The sequence below is a fragment of the Cucumis melo genome, chromosome 9, assembly GCF_025177605.1.
Source record: "Cucumis melo cultivar AY chromosome 9, USDA_Cmelo_AY_1.0, whole genome shotgun sequence".
Taxonomy (NCBI): Eukaryota; Viridiplantae; Streptophyta; class Magnoliopsida; order Cucurbitales; family Cucurbitaceae; genus Cucumis; species Cucumis melo.
The window spans coordinates 24,531,925-24,553,967 of record NC_066865.1 but is presented as its reverse complement, the minus strand read 5'-3'; the positions used below and the strand labels follow the sequence as shown (position 1 = coordinate 24,553,967).

At 26.5% G+C, this 22,043-nt stretch overlaps 1 protein-coding gene and 1 non-coding gene across 3 annotated transcripts; one reads left to right on the top strand and one right to left on the bottom strand.

Annotated features, from left to right (window-relative positions):
* Positions 1-5,487: 5,487 nt before the first annotated feature.
* On the bottom strand, positions 5,488-5,571 carry TRNAM-CAU (transfer RNA methionine (anticodon CAU)). The gene is given in 2 exon segments: positions 5,488-5,523; positions 5,534-5,571. It is a non-coding gene; the product is annotated as a tRNA-Met (tRNA).
* An 8,894-nt stretch (positions 5,572-14,465) lies between these two features.
* On the top strand, positions 14,466-17,995 carry LOC103482894 (trihelix transcription factor GTL1-like). Of its 2 annotated transcripts, none has more exons than XM_051089939.1 (3): positions 14,466-15,387; positions 15,604-17,176; positions 17,266-17,995. In XM_051089939.1, the coding sequence occupies exons 1-3, from the start codon at positions 14,999-15,001 to the stop codon at positions 17,275-17,277; spliced, it is 1,974 nt and encodes a 657-aa protein (XP_050945896.1). In that variant the 5' UTR covers positions 14,466-14,998; the 3' UTR covers positions 17,278-17,995. The 2 variants fall into 2 exon arrangements, with proteins under 2 accessions (XP_050945896.1, XP_050945895.1); XM_051089938.1 differs by having other exon boundaries at positions 14,468-15,387; positions 17,262-17,995.
* Positions 17,996-22,043: the final 4,048 nt, after the last annotated feature.

Sequence of the window (22,043 nt, the reverse complement as noted above, 5' to 3'; positions counted from 1 at the left end):
TTGACTACTGCAAGTAAACATTTAAAGGTAGTTTGACCCATGGTCTACAATTACTAAGTTTCTAATTCCTAAGTTGTAATATTGCATTTACAATGTAAAGTTGTGTGATTGAGTTTCTCAATAAATATAAAAACAAAATGAAGTTACTTGATAAATGTGATAAATCTAGAGAGAGTGTTTCTCGATAAATGTACAAATTTTAATAGTATTTATCATTCAAATAAGATTGTTTACACCAACTTACTAAACAATAACCTCTTGGTATCTTAGGGTTTGTGTTTAATAATTATATGGATTTTGATTTCGCGTATAATAATTTTTACCAATTATAAAAGATCTAATGGATTATTAAATATTAACTTTATAATAAAAGTACGAATTGGAATTATATACTATGATTGTTAATTAACACAGAAATTAGAACTAAATTGTAATTATGTATATATATATATACACACACAATAAATATGAAATAATTGAAGGAGAGAGGTGGTCAATTTGCCAATTGTTTGGTTCTAGTCAATTTTATCATTTCTATTATCAATTTTAGTGATGTCGATTTCGTTGGTTGAGCCAATTTAATCAACTTTGTTAATATGTTTTGATTGATTTTATTAATTTTGTCTATTTTCTTTGGTTTTGATGCTTTCAGTATCCATTTATCGAACTACTTTTTCTTAATTATCATTTTTAAAATAATGAAAGTGTTGTCTTGATGTTAACTTTTATAAAAATCTACTTTAACTTTATTTCATTAATTTTACACCCCTATAAATTATCTTCCTTTTTTTTATGTTTATTGTTCAAAATAGAGTACTTTACATTTTTACTTATTAAGAGAAGAGAACAATAGAATAATTAATAAAATCACAATTACAATTTGGTGAAAAAGGCATAATTAAGAGTCCAATTTTGATTATATCTATATTTTTCATAAATTATTAAAAAAAAAAAAAAAAAAAACAATTAGCTTTTGATTGTCAATTCTCGAGCAAAATATGTGTAGTAAGACTTTAACTTTCAAATTCAAGATTCTAAATAATGACCTTAATTACTTTAAATTTGTTGTACTCGAAAGAAAAATGATGTACGAAGGCAAATATGTCGAAATAGGTACAATGGGACGTTGGATCTTAGATGGTAGAGTAACAGTGATAATTCAAAATTAATATGATTAGTACCTTATCTTAAGATGTTTTTATTTAATCTCATTTTAGATGTTAGAGTAATAGTCATAAACAACAATTTCTTCTCTATATGGTTTCATTGGAAATAGAAAGTTTTGTTCAGATTTGAACTGGCATTATTTCTCCATTAATACATCATTTAATTAATGGGAATAAGAAACTAAGATTTTATAAGTGAAAAAATATATATGATTTTGGTAAAATACTTTAAATTTTCCACAAAAACTACGACCATCACCACAACTATATATAACTCTGTAAAGGATTTGGTGGGAAGAAAATATAACATTTATTGGTTTAGTTTTAATTAGTTTATTAATTTAGTTAAATTATTAATTTTACTTAATTTAGCTTCTAATTAGACAATTTAATCTACGTACTTAAATAAATTTATGACTTTAATTTTTTAGGAAAATTATAAAAAAAATGAAACATTTGACAACATATTTACATTTCTTAGAAAAATAATAAAAAATAGAATATTTAATAAAATACTTACAATAAAGGGTAATAAATTGTTTTGTTTTATGGAATGGGTAAATAGTTTGTCGATTTTTTTTATTTTTTAAAAAAATTCTTTTAATTAATTCATTAATTTAGTTACACTATTAATTTTCAAGCACACTTAAAAGGATAAATAACAACAAAAACAAAAGTTATTTTGTTCATATATGGTAAAAAAAAAAAAAAAAAGAATTTTGTTTTCAACATTTAATAAAATTCTCGTAAATTATGGAGATTAATTATGAAGAATTTATTTAACTATGTAGATTAAATTCTCTAATTAGAAGCTGAAATTAAATTTGTACTTTCTTCAAACCATTAAAAAACTAAATTTATTATTTAACAAAAAAAAAAGAATCAAAAGTCAAATAATGAAGTAAAAATAATTATTAAATATAAACTTAACATTTTCTTAGGAAATAACACAAAGGACAATTCAAAAATTAAAAATAATGAAATATTCGGAGGAAAAGAAAAAAGGCTGTCAAGAGATGTCCCTTACGAACAAGTGGTTGCTCTTAAAGAACACGTTAAAAAGGAAAATGAAAAACAAAACATGGTGCATTTTTTAAAATAGAAAATCAATTTCAACTTTGATTGTTATTGCACACTTGTGTTTTAAAATGTGTATGTGTTTTTTTTAATACAATCCCTCGATTTTGAATCTTCATTTATATTAGTATCACTAAAATGTAAAAATTAATAATAAATAAACTTAAGTTTAAATTAGCATTTTATTCTCTATACTTTTAATTTCATTCTAATTTAGAACACTTTTAATTAGTTAAATTTATATATATAAAAAAAGCCAAATAGAAAATGAAAGAAAAGAAAGGAAATATTTGATGAGAGGTTCAAATTAAGAGAACCACATTTTGTTTTTTGAAAATGAACGTCTCAACAAACACGCGGCATTCAAATGGATGCCGCCTTCCGCCATTAACACCATCTCCTAATTAATTCTTTAATCATTCATTTGATTGGTCAATTAATTAATTTAATTAATTACTCACTAAAATCATGTCTTAAATAATCATTTATTTATTTTGTTTATTTCTTCCTCTAATATTTATATATATTTGTTGTCGCTTTCTATTCCACAACTACTTTCGCTGACGTGGCCCCTCGACGTGGACGTCTCCGTTTACCTTTGTTTCCTTTTCATTTTAAATTTTTTTTTTTTTTTAAAAAATAAAAATGTGCTAATAGCTGATGTCTTTCTCTATCATTCATTCCATTTTTTTTTTCTTTTCTTTGCTTTAAAGTTTATTTCTCGAGGTTGAAATTTTTCATACAAAGAAAAACATAAATATATACTGTTGTTTTAGTTTGATATTTATAAATAAAAACATGACATATTCAAATGATGGGTTTAATTAATTAATAAAAGAAACTATACAAAATTCTTATAAAAAAAAAATTTCAAAATTTAACTTAGATGTGAATTTTTGGATTAATACCTTAAATCTTGAATTAACATCTAATAAACAACTCTTTATATTAAATTATGTTATGAGTTTATGCTTTTTTTTTCTTTTTTTTTTTCCTTCTAAATGAATATATAACAAAAATAATTTATAAATAACTTAATTAGAGATTAAGATAGAACTTTTTTTTTTTATATATATAAAAGTATATGTATGATATAAAATTGAATGGATAAAGTGAAACTACTACATTTTGAGGATATTGTTTTATAGATTGTAACAAATATTTTAGGAAGTCTCGAAATTATTGTGTTGTCGGTTTGTTTGTGTTAATTTTAGAATTTTCGATTTGTTTAAACAATTATGTTTTTTTTTTTTTTTTTTTTGATTTTGTGTACTTGTGAATTAGTTGAATGAAGGAGACAGTTTCTGACTAAATGAACCAATGTTTGTGATAATGATGGCACCAATAATTTATTTTACATCTCTTTTTTTAATTAATTTGGACCAAATATGCATTCTCATTTCTTCTCTCTCCTTTCCTTTTTTTTTTTAATAATGTTTAGCCCTAAACCTTTGAAAATAAATAATTTAAGGCTAAACATGTATTTTAGTTTCTAATCATCTCCAAATATTTTCAAATAATTATATGTACACCAATACAATCTGCATACAATTCAAAAAATACAAAAGAATAAAGACAATTCAAACATGATATTTATTCCACACACACACACAAAAAAAAAATGTAATACTTTTCTATTTTTTTTTTAAAAAAGGAAACATTATTTCTTATATTTTGAAAATTGACATTTTAATTATTTTTTTTTAAACAATGGTCCTTTTCACTAAAATTCTTCTCACATTTTTTTAGAGTTTTGTGCGATATGAATATTATTTCACCACATAATAAGAGTCCAAGTGTCTAAAACTTCATTCAAATATAATACTAACAAAAAAATGATGGAAAAAAAAAGAGTAAACATTTACGAAATTCTAAAAATCAAATATTATATATATAATAATAATAATAATAATAATAATAATAATAATAATAATAATAATAATAATAATGTTAAGGTTTTGTAAAGAACTTTTCAAAATAATAATAAATAAGAGGCAAAAGCTTTGGATGGGCCTCTTTGGGTTTTCTCCTCATGTTTAGAAAAGCCCATTAAAGGCCCAAAACATCTAAACTTCTTTTATGTATTTTAGATTTTAAAAGGATAATTAATTACTAAATCAACATAACCCTATAGAGGTAAAATAGGTTGTTTGATCGGCTAATGATAGATTACATGTCAATTATTTTTGAGTCATGCATAATTATATAAATATCTAAAATTTAATTAACCTAGACAGATTCATGATTAAATTATTTTTTTATTCTACAATTAATCGGAAAAAAAAGGAATTCAATTGAACCATATCGGATCGTTGACTTTTATAAGGACCTTAAAGAATTCCTCTTTTGAACAACTTTTCAAAACTAAGTAGGAAACATTATTATGAAGACTGATTTGATGGACTTGGGGTTGTCATCTAATCTTTGAACTCTAAACTTTGGTGCCCCCTTTGGACTTGGGGGACCATTATTATTTTTATTGTAGGCTTAATTTAATTTTTCAACCCCTTTGGACTGCATATTCTTTTATATATTCTATGGTGTTTTTTTGGGCTCCAATGGTTTGTCCAAAATTAGATTATTTGAAGAAAGACCAACTTTAATAAGATACCCTTTTACTTTGGACTTAGTTCAATAAAATCTCTTGCTTAGCCTTATTTTGTAGGGACATAAATCTTAGCCAAACATCATTATTCATCTATGCTAAGTTAAATTAGTAGTTCAACCTAACCATCTTTACGATTTTGATTCTATGTTAAATCATTGTTTTACTATTAAAGTTTAAAAGGCAAAAACAATACTCTTTGTCTCTAGTTATTATTGAATTTAGAAAACAATATTCTTTTATCCATGAATTTTGAGTTTAATTTTTATTTGGTTTGTAGGTTTCATAATGTTATATTTTTACACCCGAGTTTTGATTTTAGTTGTCTATTAGTCTTTAAGTTTTTACTAATGTTCGTTTCGATATATAGAAATACACACATATAATTTGATAAAATAAATATATGTCTTAACCAGTTGAATTATGATTATGATCTGTCAGCAAATTTAATTTATGATTTAGATATTTTTAATTCGAAATAATTTATTAGTAAAAAAATCATAATTGAACAAAAAAGTTACTAGTAAATAGTTTTATCATATTTAATTAAGATATTACGAGTCGATTAGAGACTTAAAACAAAATTAAAAAAAAAAAAAAAAAAAAAAAAAAAAAAAAAAAAAGCGAAAAAATGGCTTGTGGGGTGAGAGAGGCTCGAACTCTCGACCTCAGGATCACTCTAAGCTATGAGACCTACGCGCTAGCCAACTGCGCCACCACCCCACGCTGTTGATTGTTCAAATTTAAAAGTTGAAACAAAAGTTCTAAATTTTGGAATTCAATACATGGAAGTAATAAAATCATACGTAAAGGTTTAGTAGTTAGTTAGTTAGATGTTGTTACTAATATCCAAAAATGTAATTTCACGTAGTTTGATTGAACAAAATAAAACTTTACAACAAGGAATCCGAATGAAAATTAATAGAGGTTAATTAGGGGAGATAGGAGTTGGATAATAAATGGAAAAGAGAGAGAGAGAGAGAGAGAGAGAGAGATAAAGGTGGATGGAAATGGAAAGGAAGTGGGAAACAGTGGGATTAAAAGAAAGAAAGAAAGGGGGGAAGAAGCATGTGGGAATGATATTGTAGAGATGGAGATTGCCAGGCAGTTAGGGGGATTTTCCCTTACCCTTACACCCTGTACTCACTCACTACTCATCTCTCTCTCTCTCTCTCTCTTCTTCTTCTTCTTCTTCTTCTTCTTCTTCTTCTTTTTATTTATTTCTTTTGTCAACCCATTCTTCATTACTTTTCCACTATCTCCCCCCTCTCTCTTCCTCTTAATTTAACCTTTCCCCACTCATACGTTACACACCAAAACCATCACCATCTATCTTAAACTACACAATATCATACTATATGGACATATCACACATATCTCCAACTTCCTGATCTTCCCTAACATACATCTCATTCTATAAAAATTGTTTGCTGTATAGTTTGATTTTGATCAATACTCTCCAATTTTATAATAAGTTAAAATCTTCAACTTATTAAAATGAAATAAATTTGAGAAGAGCTATAATGGGATACATAATTAAGTGGCTAAATTCTATACGCATTTCTCTTGAAAGGTTGGGGGTTAATTCAAAGTTTCTCTCACATTTGCAATATATAAATATACAATATTACGAAGTAACAAAAAAGAAACTTTAAAAGTGAATTTCCTTCCCCTACAATTTCAAAGATATATTTTTAAGAAATTAAATAAATAAAATAAATCATTTAAGAGATAATATTGAAAATGAAAACCGATATATTTTAAATAATATAATACATTTAATCCTCACATACTTTCATTTCTAATTTAATAATTTTCTTAAATAATGAGTAGATAATAATGCATATATAAATATATTTGGATTAAAATATTTATTATTATAAACGATTCATTGCATCTTTGAGGGTATTGGATATTACAGCCACAATTATTGTCTAATGTTGATGCTAATGATATAAGTAATAATATCAAAAACCTATTGCTTAACCTTGCCAGCCAAGTAATTTCATTTTCATTAATTAAATTACACTTAACCTTAATTAATTAAAATATTGGGTTCTATTTTTTTATTATTAGAAAAACATCAATTATATGTATTGAAAACACTCATGTACTTTAATTTCTATTTTAGTTACATCATATAGTTGAATCTTTGATCTTTGAAAAAGAATTCATTTGTATGATTTAGATTAAAAACTTTGTGTTATAATATAAACATGGTTGTTAGATCAAATAAGGAAAGTTTAATACTAAAATTAATAATAAATAATAACCCATAATTTAAAACGTTAGTATGAGTAGATATGGATAGAAATATTGAAATCTTAATTTACGATAACGTCGAATTAATAACTAATTTGAAGATTTTTTTATTGATGTTTTTGAAAAATATCAACTTTAAAAAAGAATTTAAAATAAGGTATAAATATCTTATGCTTTTAAAATAAGTTAAAATATTTCTTATTTTATTACATTCTTTTGTTTTATGATTTTGTTATGATGTAATGAAATTGATCCTTTGTAAAAATGTTGAAAGTTGATCATAGAAATATATGAGTATCGATAAAAATGTCGACATGAGTATCGATAAAAATGTCGACATGAGTTATATCATTACGATAACATATAACATATGATACATGTCAATTCATGAAAAAAAAAAAAAAAGTAAACTAATAAAAAAGTTTGACTTATAAAATTTTATTTAATTTTATCTATTCAAACAATTTCTTTTCATAGATATCAAAATAAGTTTGATTAAGTGGTATTAACATGATGTTTTTACATAAGAGTTCGGGGTTCAATTTCTTACCTCGCGATACTAAAAATTACATGGCATAATGATTTGTAAGTAAAATCAATATGAATATGCAAAATTTTGTAATTCTAATTATTTTTTAATGATCTTTTTAACATATAATAAATAAATATTGCACAATCTTGCTTTAGTCACTACCAACTTTTAAAAATTAGTTAATGTAATGTAATAATTGCACCATGACATTAATTTTAATTTCAATTTGCAGTTAATTTATAAATTCAAAATGTTTACATATTTTTATAAAGTGGATAAGTGACCGAACTAAATATATCAAGATTGCGACTTATACTAGGCACCAAATATTTACTTAATCGTCCGATTAATTACGATGTTTGTTTCTTTATAAGAAAAATAAGTATTTTTCTTTTTGAAAAATACTAATAATATCTACTTATAGAAATACAATAAAAAAATGTTTTTATAATCTAAAACTATGTCCTCAAATCTACTTTACATCATCCCAAAACTTAAGTGTGAAGTATAAATTTTTTATACCCCATTGGAGTAAAATAAAAAATGAAGATAAATATTGTTCATTTTGTTGAATTTTATATTGTTTGAATTTAGTTGAAAAGAAAAAGTATAAATGATGTTTGCTTTGTTATTAAAAAGTATATGAGGAATCAAAATTGAGATAACTTAGACTAATAATCATTTAACTTAATTAAATAAATAATCAGTATACGAATTGTATAAGCAAAACAGTTGATTCCTTAGAAGCACTTTGACAGATTAAATAAATTCAAAAACTTATTTTTCTATTTACTTAAACAAATTCACACGCAAAAAAACATAATAATATTAATTAATTAAGGTTTATAATTTTCACATCGTCACATGCCACCCTATAATTTTAATTATTTTTATTTAATTGAATCATAGTCTTAAACAATTGTTGTAATTTTTACCCTTTAAAACATCAGAATTATCTTATTTTCATTTTCTTTATTATTTTTGTTTGGGGATTGAAAACAAAATGGTGAGATTTAAATGGGAAAGAAAAAAAAAAAAAAACTGAAAAGTCCCATCATCAATTTACTATACATATACTAAACAAAAACTATTATTAAATAGGGGATATGATTGGGAAAAAAAAATTGAAAATTAAGAACCAAATCTAGACTTTTAAAAAACATTACATGTGACAATAAAATAGTAATGAAATTCTTTTGAAATAAAATAATGCATATTTAACTAATTATTCAATTCACAACCTAAACATAACTTAGTGGTTAAAAAGTTGAGACCTAATATGAAATGAATACTTCTGTTTGTAAAAGCTAAGTTGGAGCTTCAAACTCTTACCCCTACTTTTAACTTAAAATATTATAAAATCAAAATTTAAAATATTAATTAAATAAATTGTGAATGATTATTTTCAAACTTAGTTTAAATTATTCATGACTTTGTTCATTTCATGTCACTATATATATTTGATCTCCCCCACCAACATATTTTAAATGTACTTAACACTATTTAATTTTTTAAAAAAAAAAAAAATTCCTAAGTCCTTTTTAAAGAACTTAAAAAATTCATATCTTGAGCCTATGAACATTTTTTAAAAAAATAAATTTAATATATAGTTTCTTGAATTTCCCATAAACTTTCCAATAAATATCTATATTTTTAAAAAGTGCATAACTTTTTTGTCCAATATATTACTAATCTATTATGTTTTTTTAAATATAAACAATTTATTTCAAACTTATAAGTAATCCAAGTTGGTTTTATAAAGAAAAACACTATCGAAAGATTTTGAATATGTGATTATTCTAGTTATCGAGCTATATTAAAAAATTAACAAAAATAAAATAAAAAATTTCGAAAATTTCTAATTCGATCTTTGAGTATTTATTTGAAACCCAATAGTTAAAATCAAACTATAGGTTTTGATAATAGGTACCAAAGTGTAGGTTAGTTGAAGAAGGGGATAGAGAGAAAGAAATTGAGAATACATAAAAAGTCAAATCAACCACAAACCGGTTAAATTAATTAACTACATTACATAATTTTTCTCGAGTCAAACTATCAAGTAAATAATTTAAAGCGTAAGAACTTTTATTTTCGAAATTTGAAAAACTCGAAGTTGGACGTGAAAGTAGTATATGTTTATTGAGATAGAGGCGTAGTTGTATAATTTAAAAGAGAGGGAGAGAGAAGAAATGGAAATATGGGTACAGAATTTATGCGCTGTCAAATTAGATTTATTTATTTTAATTTATATAAATAAATAAATAAATAATTGAAAATGAAATAATAGTAAAGAAGAAAAGGATAGTGGTGGAATTTTGGCATTTGGTTTTGGAGAGGGGGGAAATGCTAAATTTACAATTATATCCCTCCTCCCTCTCTGTCACGTGCTCCTTATTTAATATCCTTCCGACAACTTCGTTAAAACTACACTCATTCACCATGTGCCCCCTCCCCTCCCCTCCCCTCCCCTCCCCTCTCTATCTTTTTACTCTTTCTTTCTTTCTTTCTTTCTTCCTTTTCTTTACACCCCACCCCCCATCTCCTTTTCAATATTTTCATCCATATATCCTAAGAACAAAAATAAGATGTTGGATTGTTTGGTTTGGGTTACTAAGATTCAATTGAATATAATGATCATGTATGTTATAGTTGTATTAGTAGGCATTTTAGAAGACGGGCACCCGTAACCACATGAGATTATTCAATTTGGATGGGGTCACGCTTCTTTCTTTCTTTTTTATGGATGTTTTGAGTCTAAATAGGGAGAAATTAGAGTGAAGAAAAAGTTTGATGTAGGGATAGCTATTTGTCCCAGCTAGTATATTTGCATATATGGTGTTTATCAAACGGACCCCCCACAATCTCCAAGGGTAACCCACTATTGGCCAATAACCTAATTCCTTCCCATTTAGTTCAATGTTTTCTGCAGATAAGATCATAAACTACACAATCTCCTCATATTCTTTAAATACAACATAATAATTCAAAATATCAAGATAAACTATTATTTATATCTATTATAGTGGTTCGTTGTCTTCTATTTTAAATATTTGTGTTTATTATTACAATACATAGAAATGTGGAAATTTAGATTTCTAACTCTAAGATAAAAAGAGTACATGTCAATTATTGTCAAGCTATACTGATCTATATATATAGAAGTTTACCAAAGGTATTATCATTTTATTTTGGTATGGTTTTTATTTTTGGTTTCAATGAAAATATAATTAACAATAATGTGCTCAACATGTGCTCTCTCCCTTATATTATTCTTAATGTTTGTTCTGTGCTTTCCATGGTTTTAAATGCATCCTCTCTCTCTATCTCCATCTCTATATTCTTTCTTTTCTTTTCTTTTATTTATAATTAAAAACATTTTCTAAATAAATTAAATAGTTAATTCAAGATAATCATTTTAACATACCATTGAATTTTCAATTTTATATCTCTAAATCTTGTAATTTTATGTTTATTTGATATTTAAAAAAAATGAAGATTTATTATACAAAACAAAATGAAAATTTTAAATTTACACTAAACTTAAAATTCAAATCGATTTATAATAGATAATTTAATTTTCAAATTTGAAAACATAAACTTTTATATATTTTTTCAAAAAAAAAAAAAAAAAAAAAGCCAAAGGTTTGAAATTTACTTAACATTTTTAAAAACATATTAAAAACCAAATCAAAATATCACCTAAAATTTTATTAGTCATGATAATTTCAATAAAAATTAAAAATGAATGTTCTCAAATATAACAAAATCAACTAAAATATTGATAAATATAACAAACCTTCAATATTGTCAACGAATGGTACACGACAATGCAAACCAATAAACATTTATCTTGATTGTTGAGGGTAATAGGTATAAATAGATAAGAGGATAGGTATGGATGGATGTGTGTATGTTGAGTAATATTTTAGTATAATAGTGAAAAAGAAAATGTAAAATTTGAAGAAATGAGAACATATAATATAATGAGGTGATATATTATTTATATATAAGAGAACGAGGGAATCTGGGGAGTTCGTAAAAAATAAAAAATAAAATGGGGGGAGGGTTAGGTGGTGTCAATTTTTGGGAAAAGTTAAAGCAAAGTCCAATAATGTAAGGCCACGCCTTCACCGGCACTCAAACCGTTGAGTCAAATCACCATTTCCTTTCCCCAAACCTATTTTCTTATCTTACACCCCCATGTCTCTGATTATTTTCCTCTATTTTAAATCTTCCAATTATATACATTTTTTTTCATCCTTTAATTACTTTACCATTTAACACCCATTTACCTAATACCTCAATTGATATCCACTTAACCAATTTACTAGACATCTTTTTCAAAAAAATGGTTGAGAAAAACTTAAAAAGATTTACGTAACTACTACATATACTAACGATGTGATATTTTTCGGTTATCGTACGTAAGAACCTTGATAAAAGGGGTTTGGCTTAAATCGATTGTAGGTTGCATGACTTTCTAATAGTTTTTTTCAAAGAACTAGTGAATGTGAGAGAGATGTGACTGAGAAAACTAGTGTTAGATTTTAGGGATAATCTTTACTTTTAGAAATAGTTCAAGATAAGTTAGAATGATGTTACTTGGTCGCGATTGATATATAGAAGAGAACATTGGAAATATCATATGATCAATCTAAAATTTGAAATCAAGAACTTTGAGAATTAGACTTAACTTATCCTTTGAAAAAGTTGGAGTTTCGAGCATTCCACCACTTAAATCAATCAAAAGATCGAAGAAAGTGTAATTTCGTTATTTTTCCTAAAATAGACTTTAGTAAATATTTTCAAAATACTATTATCAAAACAAAATAATAGTTAAATTATAAGCATTATAATAATTATAAGCATATATATACTTTTAAGTTCCAAATCTTAAGAAACCATCAAATAGGTCTTTCAAGTTTTGTTAAAAAAATTATCTAACAAATTTATTGAAAAATTTTCAAGAACAATAAATAAACATAAATTATTTTTAAATATAGCAAAATGAATGAAAATACTTATGAGACATAACACAATTTAACAATTTATCAATAGAATCAATATATATTATATCAATAAACTAAGAAACTTTGTTATATTTAAAAATATTTTCAATAGTTTTATTATCGATACATTTTTGTAAATTATAGGATATATTTTAATTTTATAAAATTAAGATTATAAAAAAAGAAAAATCAGCTTTTTTTTTTTTTAATAAAGAATTTATGTAAAATTCAACTATTCGTAGACTTACAATAAGAAAAGAAAAAGAAAAAGAAATACTTAAATTCTAAAGATAAATAATAAAAAACTAAATGATTAGTAAAGCAGATGTAATAAATAATGATGTACTTACTTAACATATGACTTTTTTTTTAAAATCTTATTTGAAATTTATAAGTTTAAAGAGATGGATTAAAAAAAAAAAAAGATTGAAGTGGGAAAATGATAATTAAGTAGAAAATGGAAATGGAAATAATGATAATAAAGAAGGGTTTAAATATGAAAATGACGTTTAATATAATATCATAATTGAATATATATATATATATGTGTGTGTGTGTGTTTGTGTAAGAAAGATAAGATGATTGCCGGTTAGAGTTAGAATTAATTATTGTAAAAGGAAAGTACTGAACTGGAGTGAAGGCTGTTTGTCGATAAATGTAATGTACTCTCTCTCTCTCTCTCTCTCTCTCTTTAATTTTATATAAAATTATGAGTTTCAAACTATGAGAGAAAACAAATAAATTAGAGAAAAGCAAAGCTGCTGTCAACGCAACGCAACGCAGCATCTCTTCTGTTGTATCAATTCATTCATTTCATTTCACACCCACATTCCTCTCTCTCTCTCTCTCTCTCTCTCTCTCTCTCTCTCTCTCTCTCTCTCTCTCTCTCTCTCTCTCTCTTATTTTCTTTTCTAAATTTCATTTTTTTAACTGTCTATATTTACTTTTAATAATTATATATATGTGTATATTATTGGTAACTTTTTTTTTTTTCATTTGGTTCAATTTTTAAAACTAAATCTACTTTCTCTAATAGAGTTTGAAAATATATATTCTGTATTTAGAATTATTCAATTTAAGGTGAATTAAAACCAAACAAATTAAAAAGGCTTCTTGCAAACCAATCAAATGTGTATATATATATATATAGATGGATACATTTGTTACATTTAAATATTTATTCTTAATTTGTTGTATTTTTTTAAAAATAAAATAATTTGAAAGCAAAATCAAAATAAACGTGTTACGAATCAACAAATAAAGTAAGTGAAGATGACAAAAAGTAAAATCGATACATAAATTTGCTTGATTAACTACTAATGTGTGTTGGGTAAAATGAGAGATCATTGTTATTTGGGCAATACATATCGTAGTGTAATAGTAATATTAGATGGATTATATATATGTATATATATATATATATATAACACACTATAAACATATAATATAATGCAAATATAACTTAAAATCTGGAGACACTAATTTATTAGTCAAAGAATGACAATTTAATTGAGTTCAATTTAGTACAAGCGGAGAATCGAACCTTTGGACTTTGAAAGTAATAACGCGAGAACTAAGTTAAGTTGATTTTGACAATATCTTATCCATAAAAAAAATAACGAGCTAGGTGAGTAATTTATTTCTTGTTGTGAAGAAATTTAAAAGAAGAAGAGGCATGATATATATTTTAGAAAAAGAAAATGTAATATTGAAAATTCTGTCTCATAATCAAAAAAAAAAAAAGAAAAGGAAAAAGGAAAAAAAAAGGAAGTATATCATCATCCTCATAATCCTCATCTCCATTCATTTATGTCTCTTTCTCTTTTCTCTCTCCTCTTAATTTTTTCCCTTCTCTCTCTCTCTCTCTCTCTCTCTTAAAACAAATTTCAGAAAAAAGAAAAGAAAAGAAAAGAAAAAACAACAACAACACTGTTAGTGCTCTGCAGCGCTGTTGTGATGAGGATGATTATACCTTCTTCTTCTTCTTCTTCTTCTTCTTCTACTTCTACTTCTCCTTCTTCAACTTTTTTTTTTATCCCTTAAATTTCCATTTTTTTATATAAAAAAACACACATCAAAATCCTCCATAGCACTAACTCGTAGGAATTCACTTTCTGACTTCCATTTTTTTTCCAGCTGTCTTCTCCTTCTCTCTCTCTCTCTCTTCCTTTTTAATTATGGCTTCCTTTTAAATTCCTTCCTCCCCATTTCTCCATTCTTCTCCCTTTAATTTCATGGAGTTTCAATCCTCTCAATTTTCATAATTTCCTTGTTTTATTATAATTATTAATTACTATATATATCCTATATTCCTCGTCGGAGGCCGGAGTTTTCTTTCATCACATATATGGAACCACCCGCTCCTGGATCTGGATTACCTGATCCATCTCAATTATTTAGAGTAGTTTCCACACCACCACCACCGCCGTCTTTAACTGTTGATACCACTATAAGTGATTCTCAACAAGTCGAAGCTGCTTCTCCCATTAGTAGCCGACCTCCTGCTGTACCATCTTCTTACGAGGAGCTCATTCGTCTCGGCGGCGGCGGTGGTGCTGGTCATATGGTGGTCGACGACGATGAAGCTGACGGCCGTAGCGGCGGCGGAAGTGGAGGAAGTGGTGGAAATCGGTGGCCGCGTCAGGAAACACTTGCTTTGCTTAAAATTAGGTCGGAGATGGATTCGGTATTTCGTGATGCTACACTTAAAGGTCCCCTTTGGGATGAAGTCTCCAGGTAATTTTCTTTTTTAAGTTTTTGATTTTTTTTATTTATGATATATATATATATATATATATATATATATATATATATATATATATATATATATATATATATATATATATATATATATCTCCAGATCCGTTTGCATGAATTTTTCAAAATCTGTTTATGAAATCAAGGAAATTCAAAAATGAAAATCCCGAGGGAATTGGATTTGGTTTAATGCAGGAAGCTGGAGGAAATGGGGTACAAGAGAAATGCGAAGAAATGTAAAGAGAAATTCGAGAATGTTCAGAAATATTACAAACGCACAAAAGAAGGAAGAGGAGGGCGTCAAGATGGGAAGACTTACAAATTCTTTACGCAACTTGAGGCTCTTCACAACGCAAACGTGGCGCCTTCTTCTTCTAATTCATCCTTCACACTGCCACAGCCGCTTCCTGCAGCAGCAACAACCACAACCCCCGTTGGCTTTGGGATTAGCAACCCAACTCCAATCTCATCCGTCAAAATTTCATCATCTTCTTCACAAACCCCAATGGGAATCTTTTCTACACCATCAGATCATTTCACTGTCCGACCACCACCCGCCGTCGCTGCTCCTATGGGTGTTAGCTTTTCGTCGAACACCTCATCTGCATCCACTGAAGATGATGATGATGATGATGAAGATGAGGAGATGGGGTTTGATGTTGACCTTGAAGGGGAGCCGGAGAATGTAGCCGGAAGTAGTAGGAAACGGCGGAGAGGGGTGGTTAAAGGGAATAATGATGAATGGAGAAGTAGTAGTAGTAGTAGTGATCATAAGATGATGATGGAGTTTTTTGAGGGTTTGATGAAACAAGTGATGGAGAAACAAGAAGTTATGCAACAGAAGTTTTTGGAAGCGATTGAGAAAAGGGAACAAGATAGGATGGTTAGAGAAGAGAATTGGAAAAAAGAAGAGATGTTTAGGTTGAGTCAAGAACAAGAAAGAATGGCTCAAGAACGGACAATTTCTGCTTCTAGAGATGCTGCCATTATTGCTTTTCTTCAGAAATTTACTGGCCAAACCATTCAATTTTCAGCCCCAGCAACAGCCCCACAAGTGCCTGTGCCTGTACCTATGGCTGTGTCTGTACCTATGCCTATGCCTGTGCCAGCGCCACTATCTCCTGTCTCCTCTCATCAGCCAATGCAACCACAAACTCTGCCACACCTTCAGAATCAGCCGCCTACAAATACAATCCCATTGGAACAACCAAAACCAAAACTTCAGGAAATTATTCAAGGGGGAGATGGATCTTCAGAACCCATTTCATCAAGATGGCCAAAGCAAGAAGTTTTAGCTCTAATAAAGCTGAGAGGTGGGCTTGAATCAAAGTATCAAGAAACAGGTCCAAAGGGTCCTCTGTGGGAAGAGATTTCAGCTGGAATGATAAAGATGGGTTACAAGAGAAGTGCTAAAAGATGCAAAGAGAAATGGGAAAATATCAATAAGTACTTCAAGAAAGTTAAAGAAAGCAACAAAAAACGCCGCGAGGATTCTAAAACTTGCCCTTATTTCAATGAACTTGATGCTCTTTATCGCAAAAAAATCCTTTCTACTGCTGCTGCTACTGCTACTGCTTCCGATCATTCTGGTTCTTTTGAACAAAACCCAATTCAAAATATGGAAATTATTCCTCCATCAACAACGACTACAACAACAGATCATCATCTTCAATCCCAACCTCATTCTTCTTCCATTCCTCAAGGTCTATCCGCTACTCTTTTTGGTGAAGGAACTGAAGAACAACAACAACAACCAACATCCACGAAGGTAAAACTCGTTGACCCATTAAATAAAATCATCATTCTAATTACAACTCTTTTTATAAATTCCGATTATTGTTTTGTATTTGAAGCCAGAAGACATTGTGAATGAGTTGATGGAGCTGCAGGAGGACGACATCTATCGACGTCATCTCAATCAAGACGACGGCAATGACGAAAACAACGACGATTATTGCAGTGATGACGATGAAGACGACGAAGACGATTTACCAGAAGAAAAAAGAAACAGTAACATCGATTATAAAATAGAGTTTCAAAGACGAAACAATGTAGGAAACTCCAATGGTGTTGCAAGTGAGTTTCAATCAATGGCGGTGGTTCAATAGTATCCTTCATCTTCAAAACACAATACACCCACAGCTCAATCTTCTGTTTCATTTACACCAAAACAACAAATTCTTAACCCTTTCGCATTACAGTCCCTCAAGGTACCATTCCTTCTATTTTTTACCCCCCAGAAAAAAAAAAGAAAAGAAAAATTCATTTCCCAGACACATCTTATACTTTCCTCTTCCCTTTCCTTTGTGTTGATCGATCATATGCATTTTTCTTTTTAATTTCTCAATGACTCTTCAGTTTTTTTTTTCTTCATTTATCATATATTATTCTTCTCAATTGATGTATTAATTAATTGTGAGAGAGGAAAATAAAGAAACTCTTTTGAAGGAATGAGATGGGAAAAAAAGAAAAGAAAAGGGAAATTCTTTGATATGTCATTGAGATAGTGATGTTGAAGATTTGTATTATTTCATTCTTTTGGCTGAATAATAACGCTTGTGATATGTAGTGTTATATTATATGTTTATTATTGTAAGTTACATAAATCATATCTTTATGATAATATAATGAGGCTTCTGATGAGTTAAAGGGAAGTTGTGTGCAGCTTTAACAAAGATGCTTAAATCCCAACATATATATATATATATATATATATATATATATATATATATATATATATATATATCATCACATTATTATTATTTTTAAATATAGAATTACATAATATATTTTTGAAAATAAATTTGTGTTCCTTATAAAATGGAGGGAGGAAAGAGAAAGTGGGCAGAGAGGCATGTGATATACACACAGAATTCCTTTTGTAATCACATGTAATGTCTAATGGATCCACATTGTAATGTCTCCCCAAAATATATTTTAGCACAGCAAAAACTTTAGTTGCACACTACTCATTATTTCTTCGATTCATTATATATATATATTTTCACCCATGTGTTATGTTTTCATTGGATGCAAAATTAGGTTAATACATCGACTTTTAATTTTAATTAAGTTTCTTAATTAAGGTTAAAAAGTGTTTAATACATTTTTAAACTTTAGACTATTAATAATGTCGAAGACAAATTTTTAACCGACAAACTAAAAAGTAAATATTTAAAATATGAGGGATTGAGTAAATATAGAGTTTCAATATATTCTTTAAAGTATGGTTGAATCTTCCAATTTTTCCTTCTACATGTTGTATTGATATATTTTGACTATAAAATAGTTATTTACACAATTTCCCTTCAATATTTATCGATCTATACTAATATTAATTAATTAATTAATTAATTAATTTAAACTAATAAGTTTAATATATATTATGTACTTATTATTTTATAATATCATATCATTAAGGGATTTAAAAAAAAAAAACAGACCATTTACCCCAATAGAAAAAAATCACTAAAAAATAAAATTCCAATTATTAGACAATATAAATATTTTGTCTATTTTACTAATTTTGACAATTTCTTTATAATTAATCTAGTGCTTTGGCAACATGAAGTTTTATTTCATTTAAGATTTTATATTTTATGTATGATTCTCCATTTTGAAACCTAAAGTTCAAAATCTACTTATAATTCATGACAAATATATTTTGTTTTTAGAACTCACGAAACAATTTTTAAAAAAGTAGTGGACACTATGTAAAGTTCAAAGTGTTATTAGGTATCAAAATAGTATAATTTTATATATAAACAAATTTAATTAGTTTAAAATTTTGAATATGCCATAGACTTCTTATTCTCTACACAAAATTGAGAGTTGAAAAACTAGTGAGATATTTTTATTAAAATTCAAGAAATCCTATATATAAAATTAAAAGTTTAAAAGATTTTTCTTTGACACTTTTTTAAAATTAAAGAGATCTTTTACTCCCAACACACAGAAAACTTTGGAGTAAACTAAAAATCAAACCTAAGAATGGATGTGATTTATGTATTTAGTTAAATATGAAAAGGGTAGGTTGGGAACTCTCTCATTTATTTTGAATTATTTATGATGATTTTCTTGCCCTATGATCATGAAGTTTTATATATTGTAGTTTGTAAATCTCAATTAATCTTTTGTAGAATTTAGATGGATAATGTTACATATAGTAGGTGAACTTGTACTATCAAAATGCTTTAATAAATCCTAATTAAATTATAAATCAATTTTTTTTTTTTTAACTTTGGATAATTTTGTCTATTTAATCCATCATTATGTTTATGAAGTTTTGTTACTTATACTAAGAATTTTGATCTAATGAAATGACATAATAAATATTTATTTAAAAAAAATTAAAGATGACGTGAAAAAAAAATTTCATTAAAGAAAATTAATGTTGATATGAATTTTGGATATATATTTGGGAAATTTAGTATGGGTAGTGAATGATTACATGCAACCAATGTGTATTATGAAAATTCATGTTTTTTCTTTTAAGTTCATAGAATGCAAAATACATACATACATACATACATACATACATATATTATATATATATGTATGTATAATTATTATTTTATATATTTTTGTTAGTAATAATAGAAATTTAATGTTTTTGTCTTGATATATTTATTTTAATTAGTCTTCATTTTGATACTTACAAAGAGGGCCACCTCATATGAAAATGTTCAATATTTTCTTTATAGAAAACGAAAAGTTACAAAATTAAAAAAAGAAAAAAAAGAAGTGTTTATATAACTATTTTTCTCTCAATTTTGATACTTTTATTTATTTATTTATTTATTAAAAGAATTTGAAAAAACGAACTATAGAATATATATTTTCGACCAAAATATTAGAGGTTGGAATTCTCTATTCTACCTATCTTCGACCACCATGTGACACATATGAATCTTTTTAATGCTACATAGCTTTGGGTATATATATATATATATATATATATATATATATATTATTATGTAGTCTTAACTTTGTCTAAATCCTAATCAAATAATTAATATGATTATTAAAATATAAAGATCTAACATGAACATAGTTAATTTGACAATAAAAAATATATATTCTTAAGTTTTGATTAAGAGATTATAAGACCTTGGAATGACTTGTGTTCTATTATGTTGCTCGGAGAAAACAGAAATAAATATTCAATTATTTTTAATAGAAAATAAATTTCAAAATCATATTATACCAAACTCAAATCCGAATTAAAATTTTATTATTACGTAATTGTTATAACATTAATCTTCCACAAATGTAAATTAAGTCTCATGTATTATATAACATAACAATTAACATCGTATTTTTGCACTACAAAACTTAGCTTCAACTACCCCATTGACTATATATATAGAATGATGGTAGATCAATGGTTTGTGTCAAATGTATTGTATTATATTATTTTCTATATAATTACTATAGGATAGTTATATTAATTATGAAAAAAAAAAAAAGAGAAGAAAACACCACCCAATTAATAATCAAGCATCCCTTAATTAATATAGTGTTGGTGATACATGATTGTCATATTATATTAATTAGAGTAATGTTATAGAACCATATTCTTTGAATTATTGGATGTATGATTTCATAATTACATAGTTTTTCTTGACTTTATTATAATTTGGTTTAAGACACATGAGTAATAGAGTTCAAAATTAGTTCCAAAAATCCCACTCATAATCAAGTACTTTTCAAACAAAATCAATCATTAATTATAATCTAAAATAAAAAGGATTAAGGGTTTCATAAAATAACAAATAGTGAGAATTAACCAAATTAATAATTAATAATTAATTATGCATGGTTAGCTTAAAAGAAAGTTTTCCATTTCTATAGTTATATGTTTCTTTTTGTTTTATGAAACCTATAATGGTATTTTGAAAAGACTCCTTTTCTTCTATGGCCTTGATTTTCCAAGTCTCTTTTTTGCTCTAACTTTCATATTAAATTGAGGTCTTCTCATCCTTTCAAAGTCCTAAGACACTTTTCTTTTTGAAAATTTCTCCCTTTTGTAGTGGCACTCCATGAAATTGGCTTTTATTGCTTCATCCTAAAAAATTATTTCTTTATTTTTATTCTCTGTGTTTGTGTGTGTGTGTGTGTGTGTGTGTGTGGTGGATCCCCCTATTGTTCATATCATTTTTTTTTTAAGGAAAGACAAACTATTTAATATAATTTAGAACAAAATAGAACAACCACACATACCCATGTTTGAGATATGAATTTGCATATTTATACATACAAATAATAAAATCGTTTTATTTTATTATATTTAAAAGAAGAAAAAAAGTTATAAATTTGATTGTGATGGAGAAGAAAAAGTGTAATGGGTTTTAATTAAAATTTTAACAACGTGGTTAGAATGTAAATGAAAAGCAAAGCATTACGTGAAGGATTAGAATTGTTGAATGGTTAGAGATGAAATTAAAATACTAAGCCCATCAAAACAGGATGTCTAACAACTTTATACCTTTTTAATTCTTACAAAATTAACAACAACAAAAATAAGTGAAACAAAGTTTCAATTCAATTGCCAAACCTTCTCCTCTCTCTCTTTTATGTTTTAAATTAAAATATCTATCAAAATTTTGTTTGTTTATATATATATATATATATAT

Bases quoted from the DNA above. Each gene is read 5' to 3' on its own strand.
- LOC103482894 (XM_051089938.1), top strand. From the start codon at position 14,999: ATGGAACCACCCGCTCCTGGATCTGGATTACCTGATCCATCTCAATTA. The intron at 15,388-15,603 runs GTAATTTTCTTT...GGTTTAATGCAG, and splicing joins CTTTGGGATGAAGTCTCCAG to GAAGCTGGAGGAAATGGGGT. The intron at 17,177-17,261 runs GTAAAACTCGTT...TTGTATTTGAAG, and splicing joins AACAACCAACATCCACGAAG to CCAGAAGACATTGTGAATGA.